The sequence below is a fragment of the Tenrec ecaudatus genome, chromosome 16, assembly GCF_050624435.1.
Source record: "Tenrec ecaudatus isolate mTenEca1 chromosome 16, mTenEca1.hap1, whole genome shotgun sequence".
Taxonomy (NCBI): domain Eukaryota; kingdom Metazoa; phylum Chordata; class Mammalia; order Afrosoricida; family Tenrecidae; genus Tenrec; species Tenrec ecaudatus.
In genome coordinates, this window is record NC_134545.1 from 81,542,459 (window position 1) to 81,555,339 (window position 12,881).

The 12,881-nt window shown below is 43.3% G+C and overlaps 1 protein-coding gene across 11 annotated transcripts in view; it reads left to right on the forward strand.

Moving 5' to 3' along the window:
* Positions 1-11,519, forward strand: part of LCOR (ligand dependent nuclear receptor corepressor) — a 100,680-nt gene extending 89,161 nt beyond the window's left edge. For all 11 annotated transcript variants that reach the window (XM_075533673.1, XM_075533681.1, XM_075533676.1 and 8 more), the window contains one exon: positions 6,345-11,519. In XM_075533673.1, the coding sequence (XP_075389788.1) occupies positions 6,345-11,154 (4,810 nt within the window). In that variant the 3' untranslated portion in view covers positions 11,155-11,519. The remainder of the gene's footprint in view (positions 1-6,344) is intronic.
* Positions 11,520-12,881: the final 1,362 nt, after the last annotated feature.

A 12,881-nucleotide genomic window follows, 5' to 3' on the forward strand; every position in this document is an offset into this window, starting at 1 on the left:
CTCAACACAATATAAAAACTCACTGCCCTTGAGTTGGTGCTGACTCACGGCAACCTATAGGGCAGACTAGAACTGCCCATGAGTTTCTGAGACTGTCACTCTTTACCGGAGTAGAAAGCCTGGTTTTCTCTATTGGGGCAGCTGGTGTTTTCAGACTGCTGACTTTGGGGGTTAGCAGTCCAAGGAGTACTTTCTATCTTTTGGGAGATCTACGCTGAATAACATTTTCTACTCAGTCAGCAGTAGGAAAGGCTAGCAAACGTACCTTCGTGCCTAGTAATCTCCCTGTGAAACACCTCCCTTTCTCCTGATTTAGATCATAGTTGATAATTTTGACATTTTGCCCTCCTAGTGAAGTAGACTGAAAATTCATTAAACATACAGGGCTATTATGAAGATAGGCCTTTTGTTTTTATTGGTAGTTCTTAACTCTTTCCACTCGACCGCACTAGAAGGAGACGCCCTGCTGCCATGAGCAGCAGCAGGAGGTAAAAAAGGTGCATCCTGGACTATGCATACACATGTATAGATCCTCACGCACATGCCACCCTTTCCTGATCTCTGAGGAGGGAGAACTCTGAGAATTGTTTTCTCACAGAATTCAGCCACTTGTAAGTCAGGTAGTAAACAGCCTGAATTTTTAAAGTCACTTTTCTTTGTGTGATCTTAATTTTATTTCTCACTTTTCTGTCTCACCATTGTCCAAGTGTTTACCATTTCTCCTAGTTCCGGTCTATGAAAAGAGAATTTGGTTGTTACGTGGTTTGGATATGCAATTTATGCATGGCTTTCTAGGTGGGGGCAGAAATCTCTGTATACTTCACGGGCAGTTTTGTCATAGCCCGTGGAATATCCAAGTACCAAAAAACACGTGTAATAGACAACCCTGGCACAGAACAAGAACTTATCTGCTAATTTTTACAAGCACTACACTTAAATTTTGGTGAAAGGACTAGAACTGAGGTATTGGGAGAGCATAATTTCAGATTATTAAATGGCAAGAGATGACAACTTATTGCCTTAAAAGGGATATGAGGTGGTGTTTATGTATTCAAAATAAGAGACTATTTAAAACTGTTATTTGTCATCTAATTCAAATGTAGAACGTTGCCCCCTTACCTTTCCCTGCTTTCCTCGAATTGCCTTTTTCTTCTAAGCATAGTACACCCCCTGCTTTCCTCGAATTGCCTTTTTCTTCTAAGCATAGTACACCCCGATCCCAAAACATTTTCAATATCTGATGATCTTTTTAAGTCACAGTATCAGCAGTGACGTTGAAGTTGCCCATCAAACAATCTTACTATTAGTTGGAGAACCAGATATTGCAGAGAGAACCTAAATCTAATTCTTCCAAATTATAAATTCTTAAACTTAGCATTTCAGCTCTCTGACAAATCTGCCCTCTATTTGATCTTTCACCCTAAGGAAATATAAGTGTTGACCATCCACCATTTCTTATTACTTCCAAGAATGCTTTCCTTCAGAAATAAAAGTCTTGCATTATTCACCTAAGTAGCAAGTTCAGCTGTGTCTACCCTCTGATCTAGGAATACATCACTGAGTAAATCATTAAAGATAGGATTGAAACTTTCAAAGTTTTTATGAATATTATCTTTGTACCACACCCTGAAGAATTCAGCAGTAAGGTGGGGTCAGAAAGACAAAAGTGGTCAAGGTCATGCTGGAAATCTGGTTCCCATCTTTCTACCTACGTACCAATTCCTATGGTCTTAGCTGTTCCTTAATAGTGGTTTTTATGTATTTCTGATTGAGAAAGTCACTCATCTGTTGAAGAGTCCTCTGAGCAGAAAAGTGAAAGAGACTTTTAAGTTAGTGATGAATTGCTCTAATCTAGATGCTGGCTGCTGAGGTCTTGGATGTTAATGGAAATGCTATAAATATTTAGGCTCTATTAAAGATGTAAGACTATCAGAAAATTGAGTAGCTAGATTTAAAGGCCATGAGTAGTTTAAAATTTAGAAAAATTGGCAAACCCCCATTTTTAAAAAAATGAAAAAAAATACATTTCTGGAAGTTGGGAATAATTTCAAAATTTGAAAATTCAAGTAGTATGAAATTAAAAGTATCCAAACTTTGATCCTTTTGAGAAATGTTCTAGTGAAAATCAAACCTGGAAAGCCAGATAATCATTAGAGGCATAGTCAGGGTCAAAAGCAATTTTGTTATTGCAGTTGTAAAGTTAGCTATTACAGCTGTCTAATGTCTCCTGACCAAAGGTTCGTATTAACGTGAAGGCTGTCATGTAAAACCTTTGCCTGCAAGACATTGGAACCTCACAAGTACCTCTTTATTTTTAAAGCGTTTTATTAGGGGCTCATACAACTCTTATCACAATCCATACATACTTCAATTGTGTGAAGCACATCCGTACATTCACTGCCCTCATCATTTTCAAAGCATTTGCTCTCCACTTAAGCACCTGGCATCAGCTCCTCTTTTTTGCCCCTCCCTCATAAGCCCTTGATAATTTATAAATTATTTTGTTATATCTTGCCCTGTCTGATGTCTCCCTTTACCCCCTGTTCTGTTGTCTGTCCCCCCAGGGAGGAGGCATTTAGGAACTAGAGGAAAGCTGTATTCTTCATCAGTGGTATACCGCACCCTAGTCCAACATGTACAGACAAGTTTCAGTGACACACAGACACACACAACCCACCACCCCAACCCCCCTCCTCTGCTCTTTGCAGTCAGTATTCCGGTCTTCAGTAAATAAGACTGAGGAGGCTTCCAAAAATTAATGGGGAAATTACACGATCTCTTTTTCACTTCATTTTTTTCCACGAATGTTTTGAAGCCCCCTCATTTGCCAATAAATTGTACAGACCACCCTGGCATAGAATTTCAAGAAGGGGAGCAATCACTGCTGATGTGTGGATGGTTTTGAGCTGGCCAATAATGTGGCCAATGAGAGCAGTCTACACCTTACCTGACTGATTCACCAGGACATTGTAGACTTCCCTCACGCACTGTAGCCACTGGTAACTTCTCTGATACTGGTACTTTCCAACACCCACATGCTACGTTGCATTGTTTCACATTAAAAGCTCTCTGTGTCCTTAGTTGTAAAGGCACCACCTTCACTTGTTCTAGTGTTATGAAATAGATATCTGCCTTCCTATTTATATTTTTACTCTTTTATTATTTTTACTCTTTGTGAGCATCCCTGTGGAAGAATAGACTTCCTTGGGGTTCTTTTTTTTTTTTAAACCCCAGAGCGCTCTCACTAGGCATATGTGTGCTTGGAGTGCACTCATGTCCAAGCATAGTGTTAAGCCCAAGCACTAAAGCTTGTTTCCAGAGGGCAGCCACAGGCGTGAAACGGCCTCCGGGTGAGCTGCTCAGGCTTTGGCTGATGCTTGTCCCTTTAAATTAGAGCCAGTTATGTCTTCACTTTTTCTACAGCCCGTACGTATGCTACAAAACAGGATGCCAGGAGGTTTCTCAACAGTCTTTTCCCACAGACTTTTGTCTGCTTTTGTAGGCATTGCTAAAATGCAAGTAGAGTACATGAGGGGGCTTCGAAATTCATGGGAAAATTCTGTTATGTTTTCATTCTGTTTCTCCACCAGCGTCTGAAGCCTGCTAGGCGTATTTGATGCATTAGTAAAACGATAGCACCTTGAAAAATATCGGCAACATCTCTGAACTTTGAACTAAGAATCAATACTCTTGAGCAGCCAAAGTTGTTAGGCCCTACAGTAGTAAAACTCTTTCCATGTCCTCATTCAGAGGAGTTCCTGTGGCTGAGCGGGTATGAATTGGGCTGTGCTAACTCCAAGCTCAGCAGTTCAAAGCCATCAGCCACTCCCCGAAGAAAGACGGGGCTTGCTCCTCCTATAGTTTGTGTTGGTAACTCACAGGGACAATTCTTCTCTGTCTATAGGGTCATTATGCGTCAGCATCAACTGCATGGCACTGACTAGACCCCCATTCATATCGTTTTCCTTGGGATCTGGCTCCTTAGCTTAATGAGTAAAACTCATTATAAATATAAATAAGTATAAATCAGGTTGATGAAAACATCTGACTATTTGGAAGCCCATAAGAAGCCAGAAAAAATGTTAGTAAGATTCAGAGTATCACTAGATTTTACTTTTCATTTGGTAGTAGGATTAATAAAATGGCCCCAAATCCATCAATGAGCAATAAAAATAACCAAACTTCAAAAATAATGACTGTATTAATGACCCTCATTAATACATGTGTTGAGTGGGCAATATTTTTTAAATCCTTCTAGAATGTAAAGCAGGTTAATTACGTGGTCCTTGAAGGGTAAGCTTCGTATCCAGAAAATGCACTCAAGTGTAAGGAAGCACTAATGGTATTCTTGACCCCTTAGTTTGCTTTACACACACATGACTGATTTGATTGGCTGACTGACAAGAAACCATCCTGAAATGGCAGGTTTTCCTTTGTAGCAGTCCTAAGTGGTAGGCGTAGATGACCTACTAAGACTCAAAATCATTGTCCCAGCCAAGGGCACCCAGCTAGTAAGTGGTTGAACTACCCTCCATTGTTTCCTGCACACTATCTTATACCTACAGTTAATGCTGTTGGTATTACCTGATACATCTCCATAAACTACTTTTGAGTGGACTCCTTAAACAAGGGGCCCTACCTCTCTTCTCCTTAAGGTGGCTACCACCCTCCTAATGCCCTAGTTTCCCCAATCTCAAGTTGCTAAACCACTCCTTGGTGAAGCACTTTAGGAAGCCTACCCTGTACAAGGAGTCTGTTGGAGTCCTATATATAATCCCTTAAATTCAAGAGTTGGAATTGACTTACAGAATGGCATCGGCCTTTTGACTAAATAAAACTTACAGTATACATACAGAAAAATGCATATACGTGTATGTCAGGCTCAGTGCTTTTGTTCTTTTCAGTCTTTGGCCCCATTGCCAGCATGTGTTCTCAAGTCCAGGATAACCAGTCACCTATTGTAATGCTTCTGTAATAATACTACTTCGTTTATTCACACCTAAAGATTTCCTGGTATGTGTGAGGTAGCTAGTTCCTAGTTCCCTTTTATTCTTTACGGCCTTTTCAGATACTCATGACATCACAGACTAAGACGTGTGTATATGTGTTTACTGTTTTAAAAATCATTTCATTGGGGGTTCGTACAACTCATCACATTCCATCGTATCCATCCATTGTGTCAAGCACATTTGTACATATGTTGCCATCATCATCCTCAAAATATTTTCCTTCTACTTGAGCCCTTGGTATTAGCTCCTCATTTTCCCCTCCCTCCCTGCTCCCCTCTCCCCCATGAACCCTTGATAATTTATAAATTATTATTTTGTCATATCTTACACCATCCGATGTCTCCCTTTCTGCACTTTTCTGCTTTGTTATGAATTAGATGAAGGCTTTGTGCAGATATCTTTCCCCATGTCTGATACTTCATACATAGTTTAACTCACTTTTCTAGGAACTCTGGTGGCATAGTGGTTGTGCATTGGGTTGCAATGTGCAAGGTTAGCATTTTGAAACTACCAGTTGCTCCACAGAAGAAAGATGTGCTTTCTAATCCTGTAAAGAGTTAACAGAGACAGTCCTACCCTGTCCTATGGTTGCTATGAGGCAGTTTTGATTCAGTGACAGATTAGATTAAGATTAGATTGGTTGGATTGGATTACCTTAGTATCCGTTTATACTGAAGTGTAATCCGACTCGAATATCAGCCGAGACACCTAATTTTACCACAAAAACTGCATTAAAAGTGTGCTGAAAAAACTCAGCCTATATTCGAGTATATATGGTACTTCTACACGAGGTTTTATAATACTGTTGCATTTTTGTCTGTAGACATATAAAACAATAGTAATTTAACAGGCCTCGGCGGGCCATTGCCGTCTTCAGTCACAGCCTTTGTTGCTGTCCAGTTCCAAAAATCTGGTCAGTGAATTTGATTCAACCTAATAAACCATTACCTATCCCCCCCCAAAAAAAATTTTTTTTTAACAGGAATAGAAGGCCTAGATAAAACTTGGGTTAACCAAAATATAAGTTGGAAAAAAATTAAGTTGTTAATAGTATTTTTTCCTCTGTAAGATGAAGATCTTTTTCTGAATGATCCCTATGAATATGATGATGTTGCCAAAAATTAAAAATAAAAGAAGGTGGTTGACCTTCCTTGCATTTTAATTAGACATGCTCTATACTTGTGGAATCAAAAGTATCTGGGCAGACTGAGAAGCAGCTTGATTCAGAGTACCTACTCTTCATATGGTAGAAGTAGCATCAAGTGAATTTCGTTATGTAAAAATTGTTCTTTGGAAAATGACCACACTAATTCCTTTTTTCTCTTGTCTGTCTAGTGAGAACTCAGCAGCAGAGGCAATAGCAGTAGATTCTAACAAGCAATCGAAGTCCCCACTGGAGAAGTTTATGGTCAAATTGTGCACTCATCATCAGAAGCAGTTCATTCGTGTTCTGAACGACTTGTATACTGAAGCTCAGCCAGGCAACGAGGACCTGCCACCTTCTGATTCTGGAGCAATGGAAGCGTCCACTTGTACTACTGGCTGTGCCCAGCTGAGCAACACGCACAAAGAAAAGGATGCTATGTGTCTTGATACGAAGTCTCCTCCTTGTGAAAATTTGTTAATAGACCCATCAGGCTCACCCAGCTCTCTGCACTTGACAGACCAGACCCTTAAGGAGCCTCCTCCTGAGACAAACTCGGTAGATGGAAGAGAGAATGCCTTGACTATTGTCCAGAAAAATTTCTCTGAACTTCCAACCACTAAACCTGATTCTGGTAGTTCAGTAGATACTTCCACTCTGGGATACCTCACTGCATCTAATCCTTCCTCATTAGACTTATGCCACATCTCCAAAAGTGTGGACAGTCAAGCCATCGAACAGGAGCAAGACATAAATGCCAGCGTATCTGAGGATGATAAAGACCGGACACAGAGCTCAGCCCTAGTAGAAAGTCTAATTGCCTCTGAGAACAGTGAGGCGGGCAACAGCTGTATTGTGTCTGAAAGAAATTCAATCAAAACTTTATCAGAAGCAGCTTTGGATTCGGGTTTTCTAGGGAGCATGCCTAGAAATGCTGACAAGGAGAATAGTTTACAGTGTAGCTCGAAAACACCTTTGCGCCAAGATTTAGAGGCACATGAAGAAGACACAAGGCCAAAGCAAGAGAACCAATTTCACTCACTAGGAAAAAATAAGATGGGGTACCATATATATCCCAGTGATGAAGGCCAGTACGATCATTCCAAAGAGGGCTGGTTAGCCCCCAGCCCCATGCCAGTTGTACAAAAAGCATCTAATGGACACTCACGATCCAAGACAACGTCAAGTTCCATCAAGACTGCCCGGAAAAGTAAAAGGGCATCAGGGTTGCGGATAAACGATTACGATAACCAGTGTGATGTCGTTTATATCAGTCAGCCAATAACAGAATGCCACTTTGAGAATCAGAGATCAATCTTGTCATCTCGGAAAACTGCCAGAAAGAGTACCCGTGGATACTTTTTCAATGGTGATTGTTGTGAGCTGCCAACTGTTCGTACACTGGCCAGGAATTTGCACTCCCAGGAAAAAACAAGCTGCTCAGCGCTGGCATCAGAGGCAGTAGTTACCCCCAGGCAGACCCTCCCAGTTTCCGCTACTAGACTTAGAGCTTGTATGCACCTGTCCAGAGAAGACTCCAGTCAGGAGATGACCTCCCTCAAGGAAGGAGGCAGAACCACTTCATCTGAAAATGAATCTCAAGAGCCTGAGGTGGATGAACTGAATCAGAGCAGTTCTAGATCAAGGGAAATGATAGCTTCCAGCGTGGGGTGGCTGCCTCCTGCTCCCCTTCCTGAAAAAGACTTACCAGAAGGCCACTCCACACTGGTTGCTTCCACAAGTAGGGTATCTTTCCATGAGCAAGATCAACAACCAGTTAAACTGTTGGACACAGAGGAGCTAACTGCTTCTCAAATCTGTAACCTGGTTCCCTCTACTGAAAGCATTTCTGAGCGAAGCAGAGAAGAAGTTCTTTCCTCTCCTAAAATAGTTAGTAGAGAGGAAAGTCCTCCGTGTTCAGAAGATCAAAGTCTCCCAATGGACTTGGAACCTACTGTGAGTCTGAGCCAAGCTGAGGAAAACAAAAGGATCAGCTTTGAGGCCAAGACAAGCACCAACCCCGAGTTCCAGACAAGCTTCAGTCTTGAGGCTCAGGCAAGTGTCAGCCCGGGGGCTAAGATAATTGTCAGTCCTGACGCCCAGACAAAAGTCATTCCTGAGGCTGAAACAAGTGTTAGTCCTGAGACCAAGACAAATGTCGGTCCTGAGGCTAAGCCAAGTGTCAGCCTGGAGGCCCAGAAAATCATTCCTCTTGAGGCTGAAACAAGTGATTGTCCAGAAGCTGAGATGAGTGTCAGTCCTGAGGCCGAAATAATTGATATTCCTGAGGTGGAGAAAGGTATCAGTTTAGAAACTAAGACAAGCATCGATCCTGAGACTAAGACCAGTGATAGTCCAGAGGTTGAGACAAGCATCAGTCCTGAGCCCCAAGCAAGCATCAGCCCTGTGTCCCAGACAGGTGTCATTCCAGGGGTTGAGATAAGCCTCAGTTCTGAGGGCCAGACAAGTGATAATCCTGAGGTTGAGACCAGGGTCAGCTCTGTGGCTCACACTAGCATCAGTCCTGAGGACAAGGTTGAAGACACTCAGGAGCTCGATAGGCACCTATCCTTGAGGGAAAGCAATATTTTCACTGATGAAAATCCCGATGAAGAAAAGGAGGGAACAGCTGATACAGGAGAATTAGAAGGAGAAGAGAGTGATGTCAGACAAATCTCAGGAAAAGATAAGTGCAACCCTAACACTGAATCTCCTGAAGAGAATCTGGACAAGAAGAAAAAAGCCAAGAAATTCACCGAAGTTTCTGATAGGCGCTTAAGAAGTCAACTTTCAGACTCTTCCTCTACGGATAGGTGCCTAAGAAATCAAATTTCAGATTCTCCCTCTTCATGTCCTGAGATGAGGTCCTCAAGAAACTATCCTACAAAACGTTCCGGAAAAGAAGGAAAGTCTCGGGGGACCTCACCTGACAACTTGCTGACAAGCAGTTTCCAAGCAAAGACTCTGGAGGATACAGAAAACCCAATTCCTGATGAAAACCCCTCTGAGAAAGATTCTGAGCAGGAGAGTGATGTGGGTGGGATCATCACCAGGCAGACTTTCAAAACCATGCTGGCAAAAGAAGTCAGGGTAGAAAAAAGGGAGATGTTCCCCAGCCGTGATCCTGTAACCACAGCTGGCCAGCCCTTGCCTGCAGAGAGCCTAGAAATCTGTGTTGAGTCTAAATTAAGTATGACAAATGTTCAAGCTCCCTCTGAAAGGATTCTGGGTAAGAAGGAGCCAGAACAATCAGAAGAGAAGACAGCCCAGGAGGAGGTTGTGGAGGAGGTTGTAGGTGAGGCAGACAATGGAAACGCCCAGCCTTCAGATGATCATGATGCACCAACTAGCTCACTTGGGGTGTCAAGTAGTAGAAGTAGTGATGCTACTGGACCACCAACAGTGATGCCAAGACCTAAAAGATTGACTGCTTCAACCTACAACCTAAGATATGCACATTCCCTGGGCACCTTGGATACCACAAAAACTACTTCAGAGAAGGAAACTGTATCCATCAACCCAGTGCCGCAGGAAATTGAAGCTTCCACGAGTGGAGATCCTGTTGAAGATGATAATGTGGACACAGTAGTGGATGACCAACCCAAGTTTGTGGAGTGGTGTGCTGAGGAGGAGAATCAAGAGCTCATTGCCAACTTCAATGCCCAGTACATGAAAGTTCAGAAAGGCTGGATCCAGTTGGAGAAAGAAGCACAGACAACACCCAAAGCCAGGAACAAGGCAGATAAACTGAAGGAGATTTGGAAAAGCAAGAAAAGGTCGCGGAAATGTAAGGGTTCTTTGGAGGTACAAAAGTTCTCCCCCGTTCAGATGCTATTTATGACCAACTTTAAATTATCTAATGTTTGCAAGTGGTTCTTAGAGACGACGGAAACTCGGTCTCTAGTTATTGTGAAGAAGCTCAACACCCGTCTGCCAGGAGATTCGCCCCCTGTTAAGCACCCTCTTCAGAAATACTCTCCTTCCAGCCCGTATCCGAGTTCGCTACAGGCAGAGCGCTTGAAAAAACACTTAAAGAAATTTCCTGGAGCTACTCCTGTTAGGAATAATTGGAAAACACAGAAGCTCTGGGCTAAGTTCCGAGAGAATCCTGGTCCAGTGGAGCCAGAGGATGGCAGTGACATCAGTCTCGGCCCCAACTCAGATGACAGCTTAGAGGAGGTCAAGGAGGAGAGAAACCACCATCCTCCTACCAACTTGCCCACTCCAGCCAGTACTCGAATCCTGAGGAAATACTCTAACATTCGAGGGAAACTTAGGGCCCAACAGCGTTTGGTCAAGAATGAGAAGACGGAGGGATCACCTGGTGTGTCTGCAGAAAGCAAACAGGGCCGGAAGAGTGTGTGCATCAACCCCCTGATGTCCCCCAAGCTTGCCCTGCAAGTGGATGCTGATGGGTTTCCTGTCAAGCCCAAGAGTACTGAGGGAGGGAAGGGGAGAAAGGGGAAGCAGACCTCGGAAAGCTTGCCTCGAGCCGAGGGTCAGAATAAAAGAAAGAGAAACGAAGGTAGCGCACAGGATAAAGCTCTTCCCTGCAACAAGGACAAAGGACCAGCCTTGAAAACCAGCAAAGAAAAGCATTTTGATGGCCCTACCCAAACCCCTGTGACCAAGAAGCCAGCCGCACGAGACAAAACCAGCCCCCTGCCCAAAAAGATCTCTCTGAAAGAAAATAAAGTAAGGGTCCCCAAAAAGCCCCCTGGGAAGGGCTGCCCTCCCTCCAGGAAAGAAAAAGAGAATGCCAACAAAAAGCCTGCCCATCCCAGTGCCTCGGAGCCACTGGCCAAGCCTGCCAAGCAAAAAGGGACAGGTGAGTCCTCCGCAAGGCCGCCAAAGTCCACAGACAGGAAACAGGGCAGTGGGAAGGCCCGGGCCAGACCCCTGACCAAAAGCCCCGAGAACAGTGCCGCCCAGAGAAAGCGCAAGCTAAAGGCCAAGCTGGATTCTTTACACAGCAAACGGAGACGGCTGGATGCCAAGTGACCCGACGGCCGGCACTCAAGCGTCCCACCTTGCCGTAGAAGTGACCCTTTATTTTGCATTAACAGAATCTGCTTTTCTATAAGCTTACCAAGCCTTTCAGCCCTGCAGCTAATGGAGGCCACCAATGTAAGGTATCCTACTAAACTACGTCTCAGATGGAGAAGGGAACTTGCAGAATGCCTTTCTCTGTGGCCGAGGAAGGGAAGTTATATGTTATATTCTGGTTGTTCCTTGGGTTTTAAACTTGGAACCAAGCCGTTTTAGTTTTTAAAAGTACAGTGCCTTATTTATCCTTTTTTTGTTTATAAATTTACAGAAGCTAAAAAGCTGATCTATGTGATTAAAGGCTTGTATTTTATACTTGATGCACAAGCACTTGTACTGTAGCCCAGAAGACCACCCTCAGACAGGACAGCGGCATCCGCTCCCCAACAGATGCTGCCCTTTGCAAAGCCGGCAGTAAACTTCCCTCTCTACCTTGTCTCTGTTTCAGTGATCTTTGAAAGCTAAACCAAATCAAACTTGTGATCTGTGGAGTGTGCAGAGGAGATGGATTTATCGTTATTAGAAAAGATGAGTATTTGTTGCCCCCTTTTAACAAACATGTTCATTGTTGATCACTCCTCTTACTTGGTCTTTCGTTGTTTGAGAACATGTTTTCCAAATTAGGTGTCTGTGAGACAGCAGGTGTGAGTGTTAGCATTGGTTTATAATCTCTCAAAACCATGTTTCCTCCCAAGTGTATATCTGACTCTGACCGTTTTCTTCCACGTTTGGCCTTGCAAGCTTGCTTGCACTCTTAGCAAGGTTTTTCAGCCTACAGCCTAGAAAAGAAAAGGTGTTTAGTGATGTTTTATTTGCATCGTGTAGGTGTAATTTGATTATTCGGATAAGAATGACTATTTTTAATTTTCTAAGTACTTCTATATTCAAAGAAACCCCAAATGTTATTTACAGGAACAGATGAATCTTAACACTATGTGGCCCATGGGCATGACAGCACATTAGCAGGTGGTTAGGAGCCAAAGTAGCTCCCAATCCCAATTTTAAAGTAAAATCCTTTCTTCTCCATGCATTGTGTCAGGGTGCTTAGGAGTTGGACAATACCATGGACCAGGTGGCTTAACTGAGGCCCTGGGTTTCTGGGAGTTTTCCCATGTCCAACAACAACTCCAGGAAAGTCTAAATAAGTGTTAAAGGCAAAGCAACCCTGCAGGTGGAGGAGCAGCTCCAACATCTCCGCTGACTCTCCCTACCCTGGAGTGGATAGTCAACTGGATTTCCCAGTGTGAGTGTACTTGTTTAGAGCCACTGCCTATTCTGATGGTGCAGCACCTACCACCGCCCTGTATCGCTGTGTCCTGTGACATAAATGGAACACCTGCTGTGTTTGTCACGGGTGTTGCTTGCTTTTCCCCAGTGAACCTTAGACTGGCCTGTTGGATTTAACTGGGTGCCTGGGGCATTGCTGCATTTCTGGGCTGCTCCAAGAAAGAGCCTTGGTTGTTAAAGCCTCCACCAGCTTCTTTCACATACTTGTGTGGACAGCCCTGTTCTCTCCTTCCACTAAAAGTTGTCTTTAAAAACATACATTCATTCGTTGCACATTCCAGTAAGGATTTGCTGAAGACTAATTTGCCTGCATTGATTTGTGACTGGAGGGAACATTTGACTCACAACAAATCAAGAATTGTGTTGGATTCCAAAGAGTGAAGCAGTCGCTCTTT